This window comes from Archocentrus centrarchus, chromosome 10, assembly GCF_007364275.1.
Source record: "Archocentrus centrarchus isolate MPI-CPG fArcCen1 chromosome 10, fArcCen1, whole genome shotgun sequence".
In the NCBI taxonomy this organism is placed as follows: Eukaryota; Metazoa; Chordata; class Actinopteri; order Cichliformes; family Cichlidae; genus Archocentrus; species Archocentrus centrarchus.
The window spans coordinates 9,635,761-9,663,177 of NC_044355.1; the positions used below are offsets into that span (position 1 = coordinate 9,635,761).

Genomic DNA, 27,417 nt, shown 5'->3' on the forward strand with positions numbered 1-27,417 from the left:
ACTGAGTGATTCTCGGGCAAGTAATATGTTCATGTTCTATTACACAGTGGCATGATTCTAAGTCAGATACCAGTAACTCGTGCTACTGATCTGGAATGTTTTGTTGAAGTCATGCTGTATGTGTGTTGCAAGTGACACCACTGGAAAAGATAACTACCTTAACCTCCTTGTATGCAGCAAAATAAAAAACAAAAGTAGACTGTTACTGTTTTGCGGTAAATATAGATCTTGAGGTGTGTATTGTATGTGTAAACACAGCTGAACTTGTGCGAACTCATGAATTTCACCTGGTGAAATCTGTTAGGCCTGTTAATCATTAAAATATTACACTGAATTTGTTGTCATTTCTGGAAGAGCACCCTTTTGTGCTGATATGCTGATGCTCAGTTAATAATAAACATGAGACGATTACTTTTTCAGATTTACTTCTGCTACAAAGATTGTTTTTTTTTTGTGTGTGTTGTAAATCAAGCACACCCCTGTCTTTCGCAGCAGTGTGCTTTCACTCCTCCCTAAAGGATCAAACTCACTCACTGTTTAGCACAGCTGGTGCAAAAATGAATAAAAGCCTTTAGTCAATGGTATATATCTAGAGGAAGTAAAACTCAAAAGGTTTCTTTAGGTGATTCTGTGGGAGGATTATTAACAGTTGCGTTTGCTCTTAGTCTCTTACCTACTTTCAGCAGCACGCGACTCTTGGCAATCAGCGTTGGCTTTCTGTTGCTTTCCTCATAGCTGCCATGCATGTCCATCAAGCATGCAAGTTCCCTGGACTGGTCCCTGGATCTCTCTTCTGCACCCACACACATCCTACAGTGGTGACAGGCTGGCAGGAATCAGGGGTTGACCTTGTGAGGCAGGCTTTATGGTGAAAATCACCTGCTGGCCAGTGCCTCACTTCTGGACTGGATGAAACTGCCCTAATTTTATTTAGGGCTGTGCCACATTATATCATCTGTGATAATACTCATAGTATACTCATATCATTTTAAGTGATATAAATATGTTATATCCCAATATCAATTGATGTTGTTACATTCACACACAGCAGTGAGACCAGCCCAGGCATGTCTGAGAGCGAGGGCTGCACATCAGCCTCCGATTAAAAGTTAGTTAAAAGGGATCTACTTCAACAACCTCCAAAGCACAATGCTTCGTAAAATATGCAATAAACCTGTTCTTGCTAAAGGAGGAAACAAGAAACATTTGTAAAAAATGTTTTTCAGTTTCAGTTTAATTATGTGACAATATTGTGCAGACTCCTGAAGAGTTTCAAGGTTAAGTTATTTTAGTTGTTATTGTGAAAATGTTAAGCAGCTATGTTATTTTTTTTTACTAGGGATGCTCATGGCAACTAATTTGCTAGGTGTATAACAAGAGAAAAATATCACAATAGTTGACTAGTCCAAAAAACAGACAACCCTCTGAAAACATTCAAAACTGAACACACCTTGAATGTTGGCCAAACAAATATTTCTTGTGTTTATTAGAAGCTATTTGAAACTGTTAATCATGTTCCTCATCATGACATAATGTTTAAAGGCTGTTTGAGCCTTTATCGCCCACCCCTGATTTCAATTATATTTAAGGTGGAGAAATTTCATAAAAAAAAAAAAGAAAGAAAGAAAGAAGAAATTATGTCTTAAATAATCTATATTTGTTAACTTAATAAACAATCGTTTTAAATAGTCAAGATTGTAGGATAATTTCTGTCATCTTCAAGCCGCTGTGCCTTATTGTAGAAATTTCTAGTTCACTAGAACTGAAAATTCTACCCTATTACTTTCACTGAAGACTCCTTTTGTTGCCATCCACCATACCTCAGCCTTTTTCTTCCTCTTCTCATGCTCTGTTGCCTGGTTCACTCGTATAACATACAGTACGTAATACTTGAAATCATTCAAGCATGTTTTTTTTTCGTGATGATGCTTTATGTGTTGCTTCTACCATATAAAGCTTTTTAGATGAACTGTCTTTGGAATGGCAATAGGTTTATCCATGAAAAAAAATATACATCACACACGCACATGCACACATGCACAAAAACGCACATGTGCAGAAGGAATTTCTGCCTGCCTCCGCTTTGAAGCTGCCATGCTAGAGCTGCCTGTGCGTTACTAAATCCCATTCTTAAAGAGCGCTTTACCCCCCACGTCTGAGAGGCCCTTGGCATTGGCAGAGAACACACACAGGCACACACAAAGGCACATGCACAAATACAATCTGCATGCCTGATGCAATGTTCAGTCACTTGAGCAAACAGACACATTATGGTACATGAAACAGCAGTGCAGTGTACTCTTATTAGTGAAATGGTACTTACACACTTGCTCAGTTCCTCTTCATAGGTCATTTACTGTATATAACAATAGGAGGGGAGGTTCAAGTGTGGTTTGCTACATTGCTAAACTATTGTGAGTATTGCCTCATTTTGATTTTTCTTTCCTTTTCCTATTACTCTTCGAAGACCTATGTATGACAGCAGGAGCTCTCACAATGAAGGTCCATCTAAAGCTAAGGTTTTGAGAGAGAAAAGATGACGATCAGAGAGAGAAGGGTATAGGGGGATAGATGAAGGGATGAAAGAAGGCTGTGGGCCCCATGAGGGACCTGGAGCTGTGGTGTTACTGAGAAATATGATGTGTGTGTATCTAAAATCCTACTGGATAGCCTTTGGCACACTGTGCAATGTTTGTTACATGCAGGCCTTGTGTGAAAAATCACCTTCACCCACTGGAAGAAGCCCAGTCTTTTGGGCCCTTTTTTTTTTTTTTTTTTTTTAACCCAGTGCCCCTATTGCATAAGAAAAACAAAGTCCAAGTGAAAATTGTAGTAGCAATTCAAAGATCTGAACTGGATAAATTTGGAAGGAATATATCTATACTGCATGTGTTTGGCATGCATATCCTCTTTCCTGATCGTAATGTTTGAACTCAGTGTTTCTGAGCTGTCTTACGTTCTTTTCTCCATAGGTTCTCTCGCATTACCATGTCTTCCAGGCAAAGCCGAAATCTCTTGGTACAGAACCTTTAGACTTTGATATTTTCAGTAGCCTCCCCCACCTCACAGTATCATGCTAACCCCTTGTTGGTAGAGTGGAATTTGAATAAACTAAGAGAAAGCAGTCTCCCTCTGTGTTCCGTTATATTCCAGCATGAGCACACCCTGGGCAGCATCTTCAACTATAGGACTCCTTTGTGACCTGCCAGCATCAACGGGGAGAAATGCAGACATGGAGGAAGAGATGTCATTACCAGGCTATACCCCAGGGTTTAGCAGTTCATTGAAGAGGTTAACTGGTCTCACTGCTTGGTATTAGTTGGCATGGCTATCATTTCCCAGGATATTTTTGGCATCCTGATATTCTCGAGGGTCTTCTTGCAATTGTCATTCAAAAGATGGCCAAAGGAGGCAACCCGCTGTGCTGAATTGAGTAGTGAAGAAGTTCCATATGCACCCATCTGTTGATGTATATTCTTATGAGACTCTGATATCTTCATTTCCTTCTTAACATAAGAGATCACTTGAAGCTTGTGAATGGTTGTAAAAAAAAAAAAAAACTCTTTTGAGGGAATAGGTCTAGAAATAATATTACATTCTTACAGCAATAATAATAAAACTCTCCCGTCTTTCTTTTATGACTCTGCAGTAAGTGAGTAGTTTCTGCATCTCAGTACTGAATAGAGAATAGGGAGGAAAGGCAGCACACAAAGCAGAAAGGCAGGGACCCCAGTCTTTGATGAATGTCTCTATCTCCAGGCATTAGGTGTTCTATTTTTCATAGCCGGCCCTTCGGCCATGCTGGAGAGAGCACGGGCCTCACATGCGCATTTGTGCAAGGTGCCACAGTCCTGAGAGGTAGTGACTAATCCAGGCCTTCTATCTGGGGACGAAAATGGCTGCTACCGGCACAGCCGAAAGGTCACACCTGTCAGACATGGGGGGGGGAACAGGCCAAAAAAGGAAGGCAGCACTGTAGTGGCCTCTGCTTGGGAATCTACAGTGTCTTCTTGGTGTCTCAAGTTCAACTTGCAGACACATGCCCAACACATGCACTGACCAAGAAGGAAACATTGTCTATAAAGGGACAAGAGACTGTTACCAATAACGTCAAATGTTTTTTTCTCTGATTTGATTTTTTTTCTGACCAGTTCTCTCACTTCATAGCAGAGACTCACTAGTTAGATTTTTCTTCTATTTTTTAATAATTGAGCTGAGGTTAAAGTTTGTGTTCACTGCTGTGCTGAATGATATCATAAATAATCAAACAAAAGTAACACTGATGTGGTTCAGGGATTTTTTTTTTTTTAGTATCTCTGCAATAAATATTTTGCTAATGGATTTGTATTTAGCATAGATGTGTTATCAATTGATGCTTAAATGTCTGATCTGTATCTAGAGACTATATATTCACTGCCAGATAAAGACATGCATGTCTTTATCTCTCTTCTGACTAAAGCATTGCAATCCACTTTCTGTCTTTTCCATGTAATGTTGCAGTGTTGACATTTACCCAATGTTCTTGGTGAATGGGAGACGCCATTGCGCCTCGACCATCAGCTAGGCAGCATGCCATGCTTGGGACATCAGCCTCAATTCAACAGGCAAATTAATCTTGCTTTGTTGGAGTAGTCAAGCCCAACATAGGAGAGAGTTCGTTTAGCTGTTACTCTGCTGATGCAAGTGCTTTCTCTCGAGTTTAGAGCCTTCATTTATGGGCTGTTAAAGATCTCTCCATCTGTTATTAGGCAGGACCTGGACACAGATGCTTTGATGAATAGGTGTTTCTACTGCTATTGAATGGGCTGCAGCCTCTCAATGAAGACAAAGTAATAGTGTGGATATCAGAAGAAGCAGTTTTTGTTTCCTGAGCCCTCAATGTAAATTTTCAAAGTTTCCAGTTTTGCGTGATTATTACGGGGGGCTGTTTATGTTTGGGATGTAAATGGAGGAAATCAGACTGGAACTGCATTGCTTTTGCTTTCTCTGCAAATTTATTTTGATATGCATGCACACACACATCATGCTTTCACCTTCTTCACACATACTCGTTGTGTTCCACTTTCAGTACAGATCCTCTCTCTCACCCTTATCTGTTAGCTTTGCTGTCTGTGTGATGAGAAGATAATCTCTCAGTATGGGTTTTTCATGGGAAGATATTTCATAGATCATGTTTTTCTTCTGATGGGGTAGCACCAGACAATTTGAAATCCTATTTATCTAGCTAACAGGGAAGGGGAGAGGAAATGTATCTGTGGTTATTAGAGATGATACAACCCCAATGCAGACATGAGAAGGAGATCAAAGCTGACTGCCCTGGAAATAATAAGTGAATCCAATGTACCCAACCCAAGGCTTCGAGGTTTGGAAAATGCAGAGCTTTTTCTTGTTTTGTCAGTTTGAGTGCATGTGTTTTTTTTGGTGTGTAAATTCCTGTGTTTACCTGGTCAGAGCTCAGTCTGTTCCCATTTATAATCCGTCCAAGTTTAGGGTCAGTACTGCAAACACAAACATTAACACAAATACAAACACACTTGCATACCACCCACTCTGATTCTGGCAAGGGCCGTCTCCATTCTCCCAGGACTGTCATTGTCATAAATCATGCTTGTCCCCTCCATCATAATCTGCCCGCTGAACCTGTGTAGGGATTGGACATCATTAATGTCCCTGCCAAATAATTTTTACCTGTGCCCAGTTTCTTGTCCTCATTCATTCTGCCCCTCTTTGTTATTTATTGCACATTCTTGAAAGTTTGTTCTCAGGTTGGGGAAATGACCAGAAAATGATGATTTGTGGATTTTGTGTGTTGTACTGATAAGCATGCAGAACATTTTGGGAGCAGAGGTTAAGCACAGGAATGCATGTATTAAGTTAATTAAGATCAGCCTTTTCTTGGTACAAGATGTATAAATGGCTGCTACACTCTTATATCTTATCCTGAGTTACAAAGTGACACAGAGGGCCCACCTTGTACTTATAATTAGGGTTTTAGTGTGCAAACTTTGTTTTGTTTCACATGGGCTTCATAGGTGAAGATGGTACCAGTAAAAAACAAGGCTGTAGACTTCCAAAGGTTTGGATCACCAGTCTGGCATCCAGCAGTAGCAGAAGCACAGGGCCAAGGCCAAACCAGCAGAGCTTAATTATTTTCAAAAAGTGACAAAGGCAGCCCAGCAAAAGGCCAACAGCAGGCAGTGAAAGGCCAAAGCAAAACTATACTCACTAACATGAGAGAAACTAAGCTGGAACCAGTCAGTCTGCAGTGTTACGCATATCTCAGCAAATACTGTAAGATAATATTCCACAGTCTCTGGTCTCATATTGTGTGTGTGTGTGTGTGTGTGTGTGTGTGTGTGTGTGTGTGTGTGTGTGTGTGTGTGAGAGAGATAGAGTCCCATTACTGGATTACAGAGTAAAAAAATATTTATTATTATTGTTATTATTAAATTTAAGCTCTATAAAAACTTCTCAGATCCAAATAAGAGGTAAAAAGTACTTCTTATTGCTTGCATTGTAGCACTCTATTAGCTTTCAGGCTTAGTCATGCATCCTCATAATGGCTAGACACCTTAAACCCACTTCTCTCGCTGGGTGATGATCTGTTGCCTCACATTGTGTCTACGCACATAATCTCTTGCAACTTTTTAAGTCAACAAAAGGCAATTGAAGTGTTGTTTATTCTTAGAACTGGGGTTCTTATTCAGCTGAATCTCTTCAGAAAGGAGTGGAGAAAAGAAGAATATTAGACTAACCTGGACCTTTTGCCCCCATATAGTGCTTGTCCTATGTATGATTTATCAAGATGATTAATCCCTTATGGAGAGGATCATCGAAGAAGGACAGAGGTGTGTGAAACAGGTCACACATTAAAAACCAGCATCAGTACTCTTTCTTATTTATTAATCGTGTCAGCGTTGTCTCCCTTCCTTCAGAGTTTTTTCTTTTTGCAGTCCTTCTCCAAACTTTTAGTCAGTAGTTGCAGCTCTTGGCTTCATATCCAAGGTCCCAGAGGTAGATACGAGAGCACAAAGTACAGAGTTCATTAGGCCTTCACATTGCAATCAATGCAGCAGAGACAACAGTGAAAACCTAAATTAGATCCTGTGTGACTTTAGCTGCTTAACTGCTCAGTTGTTAACCTCCTCTGCTACAACACTGGAAGCACATGAGCGGGAAACAAGTGCCAGGAAGGCTTCTTGCACCTTTCAAGTTTTCTTCTGACATTATTTGACATTATTTAACTGTGGAAATTTGACCACTTTGTCACCTCATCTACATGCAAAATACCTCATGTCTTTGTGCTTTCGGGAAACTTTTGGGACAATATTGAGCCACCTGCTGACCTTGAATTGATTAGTGAGTGGTTGGAGTGTAGTACATTATCTTGAAAGCGGTGTGGGTGAGTCAGTGCAAGGGCTTATTTTTAGTTTGAGCTAATGGAGAAAAAAATCCATAAGTCTCTGTAATGATCTTATTGAGAGAATTTCAGCTCACAAAACCCAGTTCATCAGTTGTCTTTAATCCATTTCGGCCACCTTTTGTTACCATGCAGTCACCCAGCTAGGTGGGATTGGTGGGGGTGTCAAGGCGGGACTTTACACACGATGCATTGCAATCAAAATGTAAATGGATCAACCAGAACACAGAAAGTTCAAAGCCTGTGATTTCTTGCTAACTCAAGCAAACAGTGTTTAGGTCCAGTCACAGCAAGGGATGGTAGGGATTTTCAGATATTCTAATAGTCATTAAGTTACTCGTATGAATAGGTAAGTGCACCCAAACTTTTGACTGGTAATATATATATATATATATATATATATATATATATATATATATATATATATATATATATATATATATATATATATATATATATATATATATATATATATATATATATATATATAAGATAGAAACTAAGATAAAAGAACACATTACTAATCTAACAGGCATCATACTTGTAAAGCATATATGGTGCTGTGAGGCCACTGTCCAAAAAGAAGAAAACTGCAAAACCAAATAAAGAAATTAGCTAAAACCCCCAAAACCCCAAAAATGAGGTCCAGTGCAAACTGAGTAAGGTAAAGGCAGCATATCACAGGTCTCCCACGACAATGCAGAATCATTCCAGAGTGGTTTAGGATGAAATGCCCATCCCTAAATATAATATGGCCACAATGGAGATGATGAGAATGCAACATGTACCCAGTGTAAACAAGAGCAGACCAGTTAAACAGGTGTCATTATCCAGATAATGTAGTGGCATAAAAAGACATTCATATCAGGTTTGAGGTCATTCTCAGAGTTTGATTGTTTTTTGTGTAAAAAGGCATTTTCTCAAATGTTACGTCTTTCTTGTACTACACTACTGCAAGTAGATGTGCAACTTAAGACTTCCCTCTGCGGCTACTATGTATTCAATTTTACTCACTCTATTTTTCTCACTCTCTTCTACCTGACTTTCAGTGAGCTGGCTGACATCTGCTCCTATCTTCATAGAAGTGTCATTGAAATTCAGTGCAGGCATGAGCCCTGCAAAGCACAGGGAGAACTGCTTAGGGGAATATTCTGCCCCACACACAAACATAACCCAACAAACGTACGTGTGCAAACACAGGCTCTCAAGCATGCACACACAATTGTGTGAGCAGAACCATATTAATGTAAGTGCACATAGACACACACAAGAACACACAGACATACAAAACTGCTCAAAATTTGTTACAAGTTTTTGCAGCAGTCCTATTTGTGAGGCATTAATTAACTGTGGCATCAGTGGCCTTTAGTTAATTATTTAAAAAAGCAGTGCTGTGTTTAAAAAAAAAGAGAACTGAAGTTAACTGAGTAACATTTAGGTACATTTTTAAAATGTACGCCCACGATGCATATAGCTGTGTATATATGTGTACTGGGATGTTAAAGTTGTTACAGTTGAGCTACAGGAAATCAATAAGGCAAGGCCAAAGTTCTGGAACCAAAGTAGTTACAAACATTAAGGTTCCAGGACTTAAAACAGAGGATCATGCAGGAGCAACAAAAACCATATGCATTTCTATAACCATGAGCAGGAATTTCTGAGGGCGTTAAACAGGAATTTTTAATAACTGGACACTAAGTTCTCCAGTGGGGAAGGTTATGTTACAGCATTCACAATTATTTACACCAATTCAAACAGTTAACAAAAAATACAATTTTCAGAATTCCCACAGTTTATAATTATTTAATTGGAGAATGCACAGACCATAAGGGGCATACTGGTGTGAGCTTTAATCAAAGTCCATTAAAAAATGAAACTCACAACTTTTAAATGCACCATTATTAATTTAAATAATATCGGCGCAAAGCACAGAAGTATGGGAGAAGAGTTGTATCACATGTATGTACATGAGTATGCAAGAAAAAAGGTACAGCACTGGCTATGTATACATTACTATCATAAATATAAATGTCTACATTCACTTAATCACTTGGTCTGGTGTGTCTTTTTTCTTAATTGAGCTCTTAAGTGTGTAAATTTATTATTTATTTATCTATCATGGTTGCTCTTTGCTTCTTGATTTCTTTCTTTCTTTTGAGTGTTCAAGATCATGTTTCATTGATATTTTCCTATTCACATGCACACATTTAATTTTTATCTTCAAGTTTCCACAGTTCAAAAGGGTTACAGTGGTTCACTTGCTTGCATAGACTTTTAATGAGTAGTTTTTGGAGTTTTCCTTTTCATTTATCCAGCACTTTGGTTTGAGTTTAACTGATGATCACTGCTTTGCCCCCTGGTGTCATGTGATGATTAGGAACCCAGTGTTCCTCGACAGAATATTTTTGGGCAACATTTTACTTCCGATGAAAGTTGGCATATTGCAAGTCAAGTTTGAGTTTCAGATTAAAGCTCAGAGAGTTTGCTGACAGTGCCTATTATTTGCCCTCACCTTGTTCAGATCAGGGGCACAGCCAGTAGAATAGGTGTGTGTTGTGTGTGTGTGTGTGTGTTCTCCAAAACTTGAGCTGTCTGGTGTGGGTCAAGCTAAGGGTAAAAGTGTGAAAGACAAAGGAAGGAAATGAGCCACTTAAAAAAGGTGAACACAGTCACCCTTGTTACTATTGGAAAGGTCAAGGTGGAAGTCTCACAAATAGGTTAGCCTTAAAAACACTTCTAGTTTAACTTTGGCAAAGTTTATGTGGTGAAAGGTTACAACATAAGTGCTACAGGATGGAAACTTCATAATTGTTGCAGCAGAACCTTCCAAGTAACTGCCCTGTGACAAAATCCTGCCAGGAATGTCTTTGTGAAAGAGTTGTAAAAATCACAATGAATTTTCTTGTCATTTATACTGTGTCTGTTGCATCATAAAAAAAAATCCTCTCTTATAGACCTTCTGATAAATAATTGTATTATTTGTGATACGGCCTCTGGCAGAAACATTCAGATGTATTCCTGATGGGGGTGAAGGATTACATTCTAGTTCTTTATCCTGAACATCTGTTGAATGTGCTGATGTCTAAAGCACCAGAGAATCAAGCATCATATTTGGAAAATTAGTCCACGTAAAAGAATAAGCCTTTTCTTTAATAAAAACATGCCCCAATATAAATTGTAGTTCTGAAAAAATAAATTGTAATATGTATTCGGCCCTATGGTTGAATGGTGTGTGTGTGTGTGTATAATATATATAATATGACCTTTCAGTGTATTCATAGAAAGCAACTCCTACCTCACACAAATATAAAAGCAGCAAACCATGAGTAATTGAATTACTTTTGCAAACTATTGTGGGCATCTTTGTGTTGAAGTTAAAAAAAAAAAAAAGGTGGGGTGGTGTGCGGTGGGGGGTGGCGGGTTGTAGCTCCTGCTTTTTAGGGCTCATCCTCTTGACTATTGGGAACTGCACAAAAATACAAAAACTCCAAGATACCTTGGCCACAGCCCCGAGTTTCATACTAAATAAATCTACAATGTTATATTCAGCCAGCCTAATACAGCATTGTTTACTTTTTTGTATGTTTCTTTGCAGTTTGCTAGTATTTTGTAGTGAACTTTTCTCATCTGGCCACAAGATATAAAGCCAATGGCTTGATTATTGAAATAGTGTTGTAGACCTAATTGTGTCTGTGTTATCACCAGGTTGTAGTAGCCCAGATGTAGGAAAATAAAGCTGTCTGATTTTGTTTTCTGACCACAACAGGCAGAAGATGGAGAATGAAAATAAATAAAAGAGAAGAAAAGCCCCTGGTGTGTACAGATAAACACATATTTCTTTGTAGCTTTTACCCATGTTTCAAAAACACCTGACTTTGGATGTAGTGAGATAGAAAAGAAAAAGAATGAATATGGGAAGAGGTAAAAAAAAAAAACAGACTGAATTGTAGATGGACGATGAGAGGAAGAGATGAAATACTTGGCCACATGGTCTGGGGGGAAATCCCCCACTGTGCTGGGAGCCCTGCACCCTGGTGGCTAGATGAAATGTCTTATCTGCCGGCACCAGAACTCTGTCCTTTAAGTAGGGCTAGGGAAAACTCATTGTCCAGCCAACCAGCATCTCAACTGATCCGTGTTCCCGTTGACCTTTACTGTGACTGCTGTCACACTCACATGCCAAACTTTAGATTGCGTTAAATGTTGAATTTTTCATTTATTTAGTGTAACATCTGTCACGCTGGTCACTTTGCGATTGGTTTGTGCAAACCTTATTTTCTCGTGCTCTTGAGTCATCAGCATTGTGCATAGGTCATGTTTATATCGTAAAAAAAAAAAAAAGACATTTTGTTCTACCTGTCTGTAGACTGTGTATCCATTCTTGTGGTATCTTTTATAATATGACTAATTTATCAGCCCTTAATGAACAGGAAATTAAGTTATAACATGGCCGCCGTACAGCTTCATATGCACTAATTGCTCAGATTCTATCTTTATTATTTTATTATTTTTACATAAAGCAGTAGGTGTGCTAGTAATTTTAATTTATTAGACACAAAGAAGCAGCAATTATTTATTTATTAATTTTTAGTAATTCTATTTTGTTTTTTGTTCTTTTTTATGCTTTAATATGCTTTGATATATTACACCCCAGGCAGCACAGTTGCATGGTTGTTGGCACTGTTGCCTCACAGCAAGAAGGTCCTAGGTTCGATTCCATCTTGGCTGGGGTCTTTCTGTGTGGAGTTTGCATGCTCTTCCCATGTTTGTGTGGGTTTTCTCTGGGTACTCTGGTTTCCTCCCACAGTCCAAAGACATGCAGTTAGTGGGGTTAGGTTAATCGGTGATTCTAAATTGGCCATAGGTGTGCATGGGAGCGTGAATGGTGGTCTGTCTCTCTGTGTTGGCCCTGTGACAGGCTTGCAACCTGTACAGGGTGTTCCCTGCCTCTCACCCTATGACAGCTGGGATAGACTCTTCTCCTGACTTTCTTTCTTGCATCTGCAGTTGTCTCTAATGAGTTATCACTCATTACCTTTCTGTCTCCAAATGCACTAACTGTATCAGTAGCTGGCAAACAGATTGTTTGCCAACCTGTAAAAAGTAAACTACATTTGAAATTACCTGCCACTTCCAAAAATTTGCTCCATTTATGTTCTTACCTTCTGTGGTGCTAGATAGATGCTAAAGTACCATGACTGCAGCTTTATTGTTATCCCAATGCATGAACGCATGACAGGTGCGTGTTTAATGTGTGCAGGTGGGACCATGGGGTGACATTACTTTCTGATTTGTCGAGTATCTCTATGGCACCGGCTGGATGGAACTCCAGACTGCTGCGTATGAAAAGTGAACTTGCTTGATATTAATATGTATTAAACTGCATATCAGATTTAATTTTTCATTAATCGAAGGTGTCAGAATGCTGTTTGGGACTGACTCGCTTTAATCCCTTGTTATAAGGGTCAAAGGCCAGTTCATATAATAATGATAATGTTGTTAAAGGAAAGGCTAGAGGAGAGACACTACACTTATGGCTTCTGTCGATTTTTTCATAATAGTGAAAGAAGCAATATTTGGAAATCATCACTCAAAATATCATTTTCCTGTGTCAAACTCAAGTAATCAGTCAATCAGTGAAGTTGTAGGTATTTCTGTCTGTCTACAGTCTTACCTGTTGTAAGCTGCTTCTTCTCAGAGTGCGAGAGGAGTTTATGTGTGAGTGTACCATCTTTGTCCTCTTATCTAAATTCCTGTTAGGTGACAGCATTGTACCCCTCCACCATCATTTGGCAGATGGCACCTTTTATGAAATTTCTTAATACATAATAAGAAACACCAGAAAAGTACATTGACTTTTGTTAAATAAGGTAACAGACTCATTGCTTTTGTAGAGAATGATCAAGCTTACTACTGTGTGTAGTCACTCTCCCAAAGGCCCATTCAGAGCCATACACAAAAACCCTGTTGTGCATTTGTGCATATGTCTGAAAAAGATAGAGCGTTAGCATGGCAGACTGAATGACAGAAGCATGTCTGGCCTGGAAGCTATCTCCCAGCACTAACTTCCAGGCGAGACATGTTACTGCTTATGTGGTTTTTCCAGTAAGCTGACAAAGAAGCTGAATAATGTATCTATCAGTCTGCCTGAGTGTGTCGAGCACTGGGCACTGAAGAAGCTGCCAGCTTGTTATAAGCTCATTACAGGTGAAGATGACATGTGGAGGTGCAGGCGTCTTGGCATTGTCTCCCTGCCCTGCCCTCGATAGAAGGCACTGCACTCAGTCACTCCCCGTGGCATACAGAAAGGTAGACAGAGGTGATAGAGGAGGAGGGAATGAGCCTCAATGCTCCCCTAACCCCCCAAAATGAAATTGACAGGCTCAGTGAAGTAATTGCTCCCAGCACTATTTTCTTTGGCAGGAAATACTGTTATCGACAAATAGGGGATTCAATAAGCGGCAGGAGATGAGGCTCTAGGCTGTGGTCAAAAGGCTGTGTCTGTCCTCTACTGTAGAGGTGTTCTATCTTTCTGCCCTGCCCTTTTCTCCCTGCACTCTTTTTTTTTGTATCCCCTTCCTAGTTTTTCTTATCATCCTCATACCCCCTGCTTCTTTGACTTTTTATGTCTTACTACTGCATCACATACTACACATAGAGCAGTCGCTCCCATCCCTCCATTACTTCCCTTCTCTACGGTCTGTTTTTGACAATTTTGTACTGTTGACCATTTTTGAGAGCCTGATGGGGGGAAAACTCTATTACCCATTGGTCAGCAGGTAATCCCCCCTCCCGCTCCTCAGATTGTTTCTCTGCTGCCAGTATGGGAGTGTAATGTTGATATTATCCCAAAGGATTCTATTGATTTGGGCTAGGGTCATGAAAAAGCAGTTTATGGTCAGTGTCTTTGGTTTCCAGAGGTCAGAGCCTGTGGTGAAACCAGAGCTCTAGTGTTTCTGGATATAGCGGTATGCTTGCTGGGAACTACTGAGGGGTAAGAAGATTAATAAAAAGTGGGTGATGCCTTTGCCACTCACTGCCCATCACTGAGGAAGTACTTTTCTACAAATCCTGTCTATCTGTCTCCAAAAATAAGGCAGCAATTTAAGCAGCATTACATTTGTATTTTTTTTTGTGTGTGTGCTACAGTATACAGTATCCTTTCTGCTATGTTTAGACAAACTTTTATTTTGATTACTTTGCTCAAAAGTGGAGTTATTTAAAGATGTCAAAGTTTTATCAGGCAAAGTCTAAATTTCAGTCTATTTGATATCAGGTTTTACTCAAGTTAGTAAGGCTTCATTGTCAAATCTGCAGAGTATTTAGGAACCACGGCATGGTGGTTCAGTGGTTGGCATGGTGCCAGAAGGTTCTGTGTTGGAATCTCCTCCTTGGAGTTTGTATGTTCTCACTGTGTCTGCTTGGTTTTTCTCTGGGTACTTTAGCTTCCTCCCACAATATGAAGACTTGCTTGGTTAATTAGAGTGATTGTTTATTCTAAATTGCCTGTGGAGCTAAAGAACTTAAGGGTATAGAAAAAGGTGCACGAATGTGTTAAAAGGTGAACGTGGCTTAGTGCTTTCAGTGATCAGTAAGACTAGAAAGCAGTCTGTAAATGCCAGCCCATTCCTTCCCATTTTATCAGGCTTTACAACAACCAAAATCAAGCTTTTGCCAAATGGCAGGTATTTGGTCTTCAGACTTAGATGAAACACACTAATGTGAATTTAATGCTCACCAGACATTATTTTCCAAACTTTACTGAGCACAATTCTGACATATGACCTCTTCACTGTCTACCCGACTGAGCTGTTTTAGCTTTTGTTGTTATCAAACCTGATTCACTGCAGACAGTGGTGTGTTTTCAAAATCCCATCCTTCTGCACAGAAACAAAAGTTTTGGTGATTTGACTGCTGTGATTGTGCAACAAACAACAATGGCATTTTCAGGGGATAAGCAGCATATTACACCAACTCCCAACAATGCTCAGCCTGATAATCTAAATGTCAGTTGTTGATATTTTTCCTTCTACTTTTTGGAGGAGAAGTAGCTCTTCCTCGCCTGTATGTTGGTTGTGCATCCCGGGCATGATTGCATCTGACAGAGGTAATGCACTGTCCTGATCAGCAGCTTAAATTACTTAGGTCCCTTTACTTTGGAAGGTCCCTGTTCAGGCAATGTTGGATATTGAATACTCTAGATCCAGTCTTCGTCTTGATAGTGAAAAATGCATCTTGGAGGCTCAACAGTCTAATTCTACCAAGAGTGTTTTCAATTAATGACCACTTTAATGGAATGGACCAGCGAAGACAGTATGTCTAGGAGCTCTACAGTCCAGTTGCTATTCAGAAAGCGTCTAGATCAAGACACAAACATCCTAACTGTTATTGATCAGTTGTTATTGCATCCAAAATAGTACATCTAACATTTGGAATTAAAAAGTACCCAGATACTCAACCGTGGCATGGTGATGTAGTGGTTGGACTAGTGCCTCGCAGCTGTAAGGTTCTGGATTTGAATCTCCTTAATGGAGTTGGAATGGTTTTGCTGTGCCTGTATGGACAAGTTAGGACCACTTTTGTTGTCATTCTCCTAAGCAATATTATTAAAATTTTTTTTTTACACACATATATATATATATATATATTAACTGATTTATATCATGATATTAATTCAGAATGCTTTTTGTCTTTTTAAGACATCTTTATCAGCAATCCTTTGATGGATACTTTGTGGCTTCGGTATATTTTAGTGAAACAATGGAAGATGATTAGATTGTGATTGAAAATGCTAATTACTTGAACTCTGTGCATATCTGAGTTAATAAAGTAGAGTCATGATAAGTCTAAGACTACACACACACATACAGATAAAAACCACCTTATTGAATTGAAGATTCAATCAGTCAGATATAAATAATATAAACTTTTCTTTGAGAACTGACTTCAAGGTTTTCAGAAACATAAGTGTTGCCACTCAAGGATTAAAAATACATAAACTGTTATGACAAAGTGAAAGTGATTGGGAATGATAGTAACTCAGCCATGAAGTGGTAGGCCATGTGAAATGACAGAGTGGGTCAGCAAATGCTGAGAAAATAGTGCGCAGAGGTCGGCAACTTTCTGCAGTCACTTGCTACAGACCTCCGAACTACATACTGTATGGCCTTCAGATTAACTCAAGAACAGTGTGTGGAATGTGTCATGGAATAGGTTTCAGTGGGTGAGCATCCAAGCCTTACATTAGCAAGCATAATGCAAAACCTTGGATGAAGTGGTGTAATGCTGTTAATGCTTCAGCATACCAAGACATTTAGGACAATTTCATGCTCCCAATTTTGTGGCAACAGTTTGGGGATGGCCCCTTCCTGTTCCAACATGCCTGCACACCAGTGCACAAAGCAAGGTCCATGAAGACATGAATGAGCGAGTTTGGTGTGGAAGAACTTGACTGGCAGACTAACAGAACACCTTTGGGATTAATTAGAGCTGTGAACTAGGCCTTCACATCCAACATCATTGTCTGATCTCACAAATACTATTCTGGAAAAAATGGTCAAAAATTCACATAAACATACACTAAACCTTGTGGAAAACCTTCCCAGAAGAGTTGAAGCTGTTATAACTGCAAATAATTGTAGTGGGCCAACATCATATTAAACCCTATGGATTAAGAATGGGATGTCACTCAAGTTCATACACACATGAAGGCAGATGAGTGAATACTTTTAGCAATATACATTAGTGTATGTTCTTTGAAGTAGCTTAACTGTCAGAAAAGTGTCACTGTTATGATTGTGCCTTCTATGAAGACAGCTTTACATCACTGTTAGAATTAAACCTTGAAATCTATTTTAAGGTTTCTGTTTCACATTTCACTTTGTTAGGTGTTCGGATTATTTGTCTTCTCTAACAAATTAACATTTTAGATTTCTATAAAAAAGTCTTTTGTCCTCCAAGAGTGGTTTATGCATTTGAACATAAAGAATGTAGAATTTATTCTTATTTCTTGAATGGGATTTGTAAATCTGTCATTAATATTCCTACAGATAGTACATAAGATACGATGTGCGATTACATTTCTACTGGTAAATAAATATAATTGGCTTTGGCAGCAATCACTCTAGCAATTTATAGAATATGATTTTACATTTTCCAGAATCTAATACATGTGAGATATTTTATGTCATTATTCAGTCAATCAGTGTGTAAGCTCAGTTTGCACCAAAAGCACTGAATCAGTGGTAGCTTGCTGTTCTTAGACTGCCTCTGGATTTTGCAACAGAAAATGTGGTTCTTTCATGTTCACTGTGCATTGCAGGAGAACAGCACGCTTCTCTTTTCTCTAGATAAATGAGCTAGCTTATTACTTCCCAAACGGGCTATTAGCACAGCTCACATTGTGGGGGAACCAGCAGTCCAGGGATCAACACAGTGGTGATGATTTTGCCTTGGAGTCTTGTTTAGGCATACATGGTGCTGTTTCTGGGTTGTGTTTTCATTTGTTTTGTATGGTACCTTGACTCACTTCTCCCACCTGAAATATAGGTCATATTAACTTTGGAATCTGGAAATTACTTAATTAGCACAAATTTGTTTGTGGAGCTTGTACTAAAAGTAGAGACAGTGTTGTAAAATTCTTCAGTTTGCATGCAGAGCTATTTCAGTTTTAGTCCTGCTTTTTGTTGATTGCTGTAGTGCAATGCATAGTACAAAGTTAACTCCACTGTGTGCTTTGAGAGTGAATGTAAAGTGAGTGTCAGTGTGTTTCACTGTTGTCCTGAAAGTGTGTTTATTGCTGCCAATAGATGCCAATAGTCTCATTGTGTAAGTATCAGTGTAGCAGCATATCCCTGTGGAGATTAAACACGAGAATCCATTTACTTCAAGCAGGAGTAGCTGCAGATAGCATGCGCAGCCTGTTTTTGGCTCTCTGTCAGTACAGTCCATCATTAGAGCCTTGGCTGACTGAAAAGGGAAAATGGCTAGTGCATCCTCGCCTTCTTCTAAAACATAGATGTTCTGGCCAAGTTCTATTACTAAAATCATCATGTAATAAAAAGATGAATCCAAATTTTAATGCCAAAAAGGAAAAAGGAAGAAAAAAAAATCCACATACTCATACTAATTACAATCAAACTGATAAAAGGAGATTTTTGATTAACAGTTGGATTTGATTTAATAGAAAATTCTTTTCAGTTTGTTGACGTGTAATTTTTCATTCCCCTCTGTGTATTTAGGAGATATTGTTTCAGAAGGCTAGAGTTATAGTATGGGCTGATAATCTCTAATAACTTTCCCACTGATGTTTTGTTTACAGGGTGGACTGAGGAACAGTAAGCATGAGTGTACCCTTTCATCCCAAGAATATGTCCATGAACTGCGTTCTGGCATCACAGAAGAAAAGCTGCTGAATTGCCTGGAATCCCTCCGAGTGTCTCTCACTAGTAACCCTGTCAGGTTAGTCACTAAAGCATTTGTCACATTCTGCAAACTGTGTTTTGTTTTGGGGGATGTTTTTTAAATGATAACTAAAAATACCAAAACTTTTCTAAGAGCTTTTATTATTGAAAATTCGCCATTCTGATGGTTTTAGGCATTCCAGTCCCTACACGATATGTATTTTATCCATAGATTTCTTTTAGTTCTTAATATACAAAAACATATAGATCATTTAGGTTACAGTAAGACAGGGCACAACTTAAACTTTTAAACAAACTTAGTGAATATGGCAGCAGACCAAATGAACTTTTGCAGTCTCTGGAAGTGTGTCTTTGTCCATACTTTGCAAAGAGCAAAGCATGGACCATAGCACAATGGAACTACTTAAGAACAAGTTATTTCCCTGTGTGTGTTATTTTCCCCCTTTTCCCAACATGTTCTGAGAGCCCTTTTCTGTGTTACCCTCTATTTCTGCCCCATGTCTTTTGTACTTAATTCCTTTTTTGGTTTGTAAGATTTCCTCGTGTTCCTTGTCATTTATTTCCTGTATTTTTCCACACTAACTGGTTTCACCTGTTGATCTTTTTCCAATTTCTTCTCTGTGCAATTGTAGTCCAGACTTTTCTCCTGTTAGTTGTTCATATGTGTCTGTCCATTTTTTGGCCATTATTCATGTTACTTGCATTGTATCTTTAGCATCCATAGTTTTCACCTTGTACATTTTTCTAAATGAACTCATGAAATTGGTCTACCAGCTGCCAGTGTTTTAGTTTGCTCTCTTTGGCTCTTTTTGGGTTTTTTTTTTTTGCACCATCTTTGGTTATTAAAGCCACCTTTTAATATTCAAACGTGCCTTCCATATCTTGCAATGTGGTCCCCCTTCTGAAACTCGATGTTACAGAGTGGGTCTGTTATACCAAACTGTGTTGTCCACAAAGTTAATATTAAATGGCAACTCTTGATTTCATACTAAAAAATTAGCACATGTTGCTTTATGACTTGCCTGTTACAAAGCAAACAAAGCCCCCCCCCCCCCCCCCCGAAAAAAAACCCAAAAACAAAAAAAAAACAAAAAACTGGGTGGGTGGGGTTGGGGGCTTTTCCTTAATTGTCTATGAATCTATATAACTTGTTTGATTTCCTTTTAGATCATTTATTACCAGGGCTTTTTTCTCTACCATTTCTATAGTAGGTAACTAAATTCTCTGCCACCACTCCTGTAAACAACATCTTAAATCATAATTTGGTCTCAGTGGTGCAATACACAATTATGCTTAGTGACAACATATTGCCTAAGATGAGAGATGTTTCCTAATGGGAATCAATGAGTGGTGCAAGTAAATGGTCACTCTGTAAGTGGAAACATTTTATGTTGACCCTGCATGCAGAGAATGGACCTGGCAGCAAAGCCTCAGAGGAGCTTTTATCTAATCTGTGTGCTACTACTGGCATTACTGCTGTATCCTTGCATTAACCAGTTTGGAAGCAAAGACAATATAGTTGTATTCTATTGCTCAGATTGTGCACAACAGATGCTCAATACACCCGTTTATGTATTGAAATGGATACAGGGGACCTTTTTTTTATTAAAAGCAATTCTCTTCTTCCACATCAAATGCAGGAAATTAAGTAATCCACCTGAAATGTGCTTTAATTTCTGTAAGTACAAGAATATTCATTTGGCTAACAAGACAGCATTACTGCTACATGCACAAAGACATCATGCAATTAAAGCAAATGAACATTTTCCATATAATGTGTAACAACATAAATTAATAGCTAAGTAATTATCTCTAGAGTGCTTGCATTCTGTGGAGGCACTGACCAAAATCACCAGGAAGCTGTAGGGAGTCAGCCTTTCCACTTAGAAAGGCCAACTGGTGCCTAGGGGTTCTAACTGAGGCCAGGCTTGCCCTGTGGGTGTTTTTAAAATGGCCGAACCTTTGACCAGCTCATGAGTGACCTGTGCTTTATGAAAAACTTGCCTCCCACGGATGACTAGAGCTATCGAGGGACCCATCTTTGGGTGGTGATTCTGGGCAGGACTGTACAAGTGTTGTCCCCTGCCTGTCCTTACAGCGCTTATTATTTTATTCTTGAAGCATGAATAAGGGTACTTCTAATTAATATGAATGTACTTAATTGTTATGGATCACAACACACAGGAAGTCTGCATTTCATCAAACTATGTTAATGTAACCTTTGTACGGTATGATTGTATGTTAACATATACTGAAAATAACCATGAAATAGATGGCAGAGCAGTGCATTTATGCTTTTTTTTTTGGTTACACCTTAGAATAATGATCCACTGGATTGCTTTTAAATATTTGTATTTTAAGAAATTTTTTAGCTTTTATTTAGATTTAAAGAAGTATGTAATTAGCAGATGAAGATAAACTGGTAATCATCGTGCTGTACCCTTTATTTCTCCTTTCCTAATAAATACAGCTGCCAAACTGAAAAAATATTTCTAACTGCAGAGACAAACCTCAGTCCCTGCATGATGTACTACTGACTTTGCTGTGTTCCAGTTTCCACAAAGTTGAAAAGGCTAGATAAACAAATATTAGATAAACAAACAAATAAGACAAATGATCTTTTTACCTTTAAGAACAAACTCTGTTGTTGTTGTGTTTTGGAAATGTTACCATTTTTTCCATAGCTTTTTTTTTTTTTTTTAGCATCAGTAATGAAGGGTGTGCAGATGAGTATTTAGGACATGTGCCTGATAAAAATGGCTTTAAGCTTGTATGGATGCATCACTCTTTTTTTGTTTTTGTTTAGAAATTAGTCTTTTTGTAACTTTCAAATAGAAATATGAATTTTGAGCTCACACAACCAGTGAATTGGATGTGGCAGATGCAATTATCCACCCCACACATACTGTTGTGATCTGAAACATCAGTGGCGCAGCATCTCCTCTCATCCTGAGCTCTGGGCAAACAAGTGGGTTGATAACAATAAAGAAGTCAAAGGGAAATGGAGGAAGAAGTTTGATATTAGCACATTTTTTTCAACAAGTCTCAAAATATATCAACTTGTGTGCAACTAGTTTATTTTTTTTTTTTTTAGTGTAGAGGTGGTTTTTGTTGTTTTGATAACTAATCTATAATGTAGCTTCAATAACATCTTTGAGGCTTATATTATTATTTAAATCATCCAATAATAATTACATTTTTTGTTAATGTGGAGAAAGTTTTGAAGATGAGAAGTCCAGTGATTAATAACTTAATTAAAAATAATTAATGTATCATTGTCTGGAACATGTCACCAAAACACTGATAGACGTAAGGCAGATACTGGTGTATAAAAATTCAAAATATAAGCAACTAAAAACCAAAGTAATACAAAGATTTTCTGGGAGACACATGCGTCCCAGTCTACTTACTGCCTGTGAATGTCGAAAGTTATTTTGGATTTATGACAGTTCCAATGATCATTTCAAATCAAAGCAAAATGACTCAAACTTATTATTTTTTAATATATAAATAAAACTTAACGCAAAAATGAAATAGAAGTCTCAGCATCAAAGTGTAGTTGTTCTTCACTGTGAGTGCTTACCACTGCTTTTTGTTTTTCCTCTGATGTTTGGGCAGGCTGCTAATTTGCTCCCAGAGGCCTGTGTTTGTCTAATAGTTTAATTGGCTGGGCTGCGCACCTGTTTGGCAGCACAGGTGGCCACAGGGCCATTGTGCTGAGGGCCTTATCTCCCAGGCAGTCCCACACAGGTGTGTGGCATGCAGCCTTTGCAGATCCGCCCACAGATGGCATTGCCTGGAGCATCCACTGCCTTCTCTGTTTCCGCTCTCTTTTTCTTCAACTGCCATGTTTTCCACTTCTCTTTCTGTCAAAATTTCCCCAGCCAATTATTTATCCTCTACTTCATTCTCCCCCTTTTAATTTTGTCATTTGGATACTTGCTTCTTAATTTAGAAATGTCAGATTGACTAGCCACTTTTCATTAATTTCTTAATCCACTGATGTGAAGTGAGATGCCAACTTACAGAAAATTATAATTCTGTTACTTTCTCATTTAGTTAGGAAAGAAATCCTGGGGTGTTTCAACCCAACTTTTCCCATTCCTGTCATAGCTCCTTTCTCCGTTTTACCACATGTGGACACATTCAAGCAAGTTAAAATAGTTCTGCATATTTAATATGTCAATAAACAGTCACATTTTATTTATATTTTTACAGCCGCTATAGCAAATTCTCATACATATGTTTACATTTTTGCATGTGGTCGTTTCAGTCTTGAGCAATAAAGTGAAGTTTCCATTGATCTAACCCTAACTGCTACTCCATTAATACAAGTTTTAAATTTAAAAATGGGAGAGTGGTTTTAGTGGTTATCAGCACAAGAGCACATATCCATTGTCCAGGCTTTTCAGTTCCCTCAGTTTTGCCTTCAGCATTACACTATGACTTTGTCAAATCCCTGCTGTTACTTCCATATTAGATCTGCTGGATCTCAGATCCCTAAGACATATTTAAACAAAATTGAACTGGGCTCCTAACTTTTCATTATGTGAAATCTTCACGGTACAAGTCAGACATTTTATCTGGAGAATTTTCTTGTGGGGTCTTTTTGTGGAGGCGGGAGACATTTGCTGGCACCAGAGTTTCTCTCTGTGTCTGTATATTCAAGGTGTGGGTTGTTGTGATGATCTTGCTGCTCTGCCACACAGGGTGTCTTTGAGTCTGAATCAGTTTCACCAGCTTTTCCCAGGTGAATGCTTGTGGCTGAGCACTGAGGGTTTCATGGAACAGTAGTAATGGGCTTTTTATAGGCTGGCGAGTTGCAATAGCCTGCTGACATAAAGTTGCTCATCCTGTTGACTGTCTGTCCTACTGCCCAGCGTGATTAAGCAATGAACAACATACTGAGAAACAATGACATCTCCGCCAAGGACACTGTGGTGCTCTGCATTTGTTTTCTGGTGCAAAGAAGTGAGATTCTTTCATTCCCTTACCCCATAATCTATGCGTATTATTTGATGTGTTGTCTGGAGATGTTATTTTGAAACAGTTAAACTGTTAAATTTCAACTGTAAAATGTTTAGGCATACTTGAGCCTGTTTACATTTCACATGTCTAGGAAAGACTCATGCTATTAAAACCAAGTCAATTATAGGGTGTCAAAAAAAGCCAGTCCCTTGGCGTAAAGGTTTTAAGCACAATAGCACCAACTCGCACTTTATATGCCTGACTCTTACTCCCTTGGCCTTTTCTGTTTGCTGCATGTACAGCAGCCAATTAACACCAGGACGTAAAAGTATATCCATCTGTCCTTCTGCTGTTGTGGCTGTTGAAACAAATATGAGCATCCGAGCAGCTCACCAGTTGTGCATACCCCCTCGACAGCTTAGGCCTGAAATCTTGTCTGGCACAAGCACAAAGTGTGAATAGTGGCCCTCAATAAGACTGCTATGAGTTAACACTGCACTGATGAATGATACTTGTGTGAGAATTCAGACACAGTAGACATCAATGAGACAGCTCTGTCAGACATAGATTCTTCACAGAGATGAATAACTGTTTTAACTCTTGTCAGTTTTGATGTGGAAATATGGCAGTGAATCATCCATAATTAATCCTCTGTATCCACTTTGTTATCCTCGATAGTCTTTTATAAGCTTAATCAGACTCCTTGTCAATTTGATTTTTTTTTAAATGTAGCATAAAAAGCAGATGTCCCTAGTTAAGTTCAGGGGGATGAGTTACCTTGGGATATAAGACAGCCTGATACCTTTTGAACTGTGAATTAAGCATTTTTTCTTCCCATTCCACTTTGTAGAATAATAGTAAAAATGGCAACTTAATTTTCTGCCATGATGATCAAGTTTTATCATTTTCCACAAAGGGATGACGATAGCATTCACTTTAGTAGAGACACGAGACAAACAATGAACCTATTTAAACCACAAAATATGTTGTGGTTGATGCCACAGTGAAGAAGTAGAGCGTTAGTAAAAGCTTTCCAGTGTGGTAATTTTCTTCGCTGTGATACTCTACTCTCTTGACTCTCGAGTGTCATTAAAAAAAACACCCTCAACCACGCACAGCCAGCCTCAGGTTCTCCGAAAAGTTTGCTCTTCTACTTGTCAAGGAAAAAAAAAAAACTATAAATTACACAATTGTTTAGTAGAAACCTGAAATTAAACTTGCTGTGCCCTTCTGTTATTTCAGAATCATTTTCATTCATTAGGGAAAGTATTTTTGTCTTTTAATTTCATGATAGCACAAGCATAAATCATTTAGAGCAGTCAGTTTTATTAGAGTTTTATTTGACTGTTAAATTTGGCATGAATGTTATGACACTGTCCTCTCAATGGACGTGACAAGGAGTCAGAAATGAGCAAGTTAACTAGTTTTTACCCTTGCGGCTGACTTCAGAGTTGATGTTTGCTCTTCTCCTTCACAGGCAATGAAAATGATTTTGGAGACATAAATGTCCTCAGTGTCTGCATATATTTTAAGAGTGATGCCTATTTCATTTTATGACACCATCTGTTAACCTCCAAGATAGCCATATCTGTTACAGCCTCAGAGTGATGCATACATAATTCAGACATATCTGATTTGAATTTTATATTGATTTAGGTGGAAACTATTTTGCTCCAGTATAGAAAATAAGTAGTGCATATAGGAAATAACTGACATATAAATCTGTAATTACTCTTCTTGTTATGATTTCTTACTCATTGTTTTTAGGTTATGGTTTATTATGTTTGATGTAATGCAATATACAAAAAATGGTTTATTCAAGTCTAATGTATTTTAACAGTGCACTTGGGGAAATCTGGTTCAATATACACACCAATCAGGCATAACATTATGACCACTTTCCTGATATTGTGTCAGTCCCCCTTTTGCCGCTAAAACTCCACTAGACCCCAGGTGTGCTGTGGTATCTGGCACCAAGATGTTAGCAACAGGTCCTTTAATTCCTGTAAGTTGCAAGGTAGGGACTTGTTTGTCCAACACATCCCACAGATTCTCGATTGGATTCAGAATTGTGGAATTTGGAGGCCAACACCTCAAACTCATCGTTGTGCTCCTCAAACCATTCCTGAACCATTTTTGCTTTGTGGTAGGGCATGTTATACTGCTGAAACCTGGTTTCTATGAAAGGATCTATATGGTCTGCATCAATGCTTACGTACGTGGTGCTTGTCAAAATAACATCCATATGGATGGCAGGACCCAAGGTTTCCCAGCAGAATGTTGCCCAAAACATCACACTGTCTCGGCTGGCTTGCCTTCTTCCCATAGTGCGTCCTGGTGCCAGGTGTTCCCCAAGAAAGTGACGCACATGCACGTGGTCATCAGACCAGGCCACCTTCTTCCATTGCTCCATGGTCCATTTGTGATGCTCACGTGCCCATTGTTGGTACTTTGGTGGTGGAGAGGGGTCAGCATAGGCACCCTGTCTAGTCTGTGGCTATACAACCCTACACACTGTGCTGCACTGTGTGTCACGACACCTTTCTATCAGAACCAGTACTAACTTTTTAAACAATTTGAGCTATAATAGCTTGTCTGTTGGACCACGCAGCCCAGCCCTCGCTCCACATGTGCATGGGTGGGCATTGGCCGCCCATGACCCTGTCATTCACCACTGTGCCTTCCTTGGACCACTTTTGATAGATAGTGACCACTCCAGACTGGGAACACCCCACAAGAGCTGCAGTTTTGGAGATGCTCTGACCCAGTCATCTAGCCATCACAATTAGGCCCTTGTCAAACTCACTCAAATCATTATGATTGCCCATTTTTCCTGCTTCTCACACATCAACTTTCAGGACAAAATGTTCACTTACTCCTGAATATATCCCACCCACTAACAGGTGCCATGATGAAGAGATAATCAGTGTATCCACTTTACCTGTCAGTGGTCATAATGTTATGCCTGATTGGGGTGTGTGTGTGTGTGTGTGTGTATATATGTATATACATACATACATACATACAGTACCAGTCTTAAGTTTGAAAACTCATGGCTGAATGTGTCCAAACTTTTGACTGGTACTGTATATATGTAAAAAAAATATATATATATATTTTCATCTTTTATAGATGCCTGTTTCACCTGGACCCATATGTAAACAAACATCCTAAGGGAAATTATACCCAATCTGTGGAAAGCTCTCAAACTGACACATTTATTTCAGCTTTTATGCTCAGAAATAGAAGCATTTATCACCTTACATGACCTACAAAGGCAATCTTTTCTGTCTCAGAATTTAGTAGTGCTGCAGAGCTGTCCTAATGTTTTACTAGTTGTCTGCAGATATTAAATATTGGCACAAATTCTGGTGAACAAGTTCTCAAAGGTGAACACTGATACTGCAATTACATCTACTCTAAAAGATGGCAACAACAAAAGCTTGAACAAAATGGCAACTTAATGACTTTGAAAATAGAATTAGTTCTTTTAGAGAAGTGCTTGCCATTGCATTTCCTTCTACTTGAAAGATGAAGCTCATCTTTATAGAAGCCTGAGGAGTGTGTTGATACATTGCATCAAACCTAATGGCCCATTCTTTAATC

General features: G+C 38.7%; 1 protein-coding gene across 2 annotated transcripts in view; it reads left to right on the forward strand.

Annotated features, from left to right (window-relative positions):
* The window catches only part of diaph2 (diaphanous-related formin 2), a 382,484-nt gene that overhangs the window by 83,061 nt on the left and 272,006 nt on the right, over positions 1–27,417 (forward strand). For both annotated transcript variants that reach the window (XM_030738657.1, XM_030738656.1), the window contains exon 7: positions 18,741–18,880. In XM_030738657.1, the coding sequence (XP_030594517.1) occupies positions 18,741–18,880 (140 nt within the window). The remainder of the gene's footprint in view (positions 1–18,740; positions 18,881–27,417) is intronic.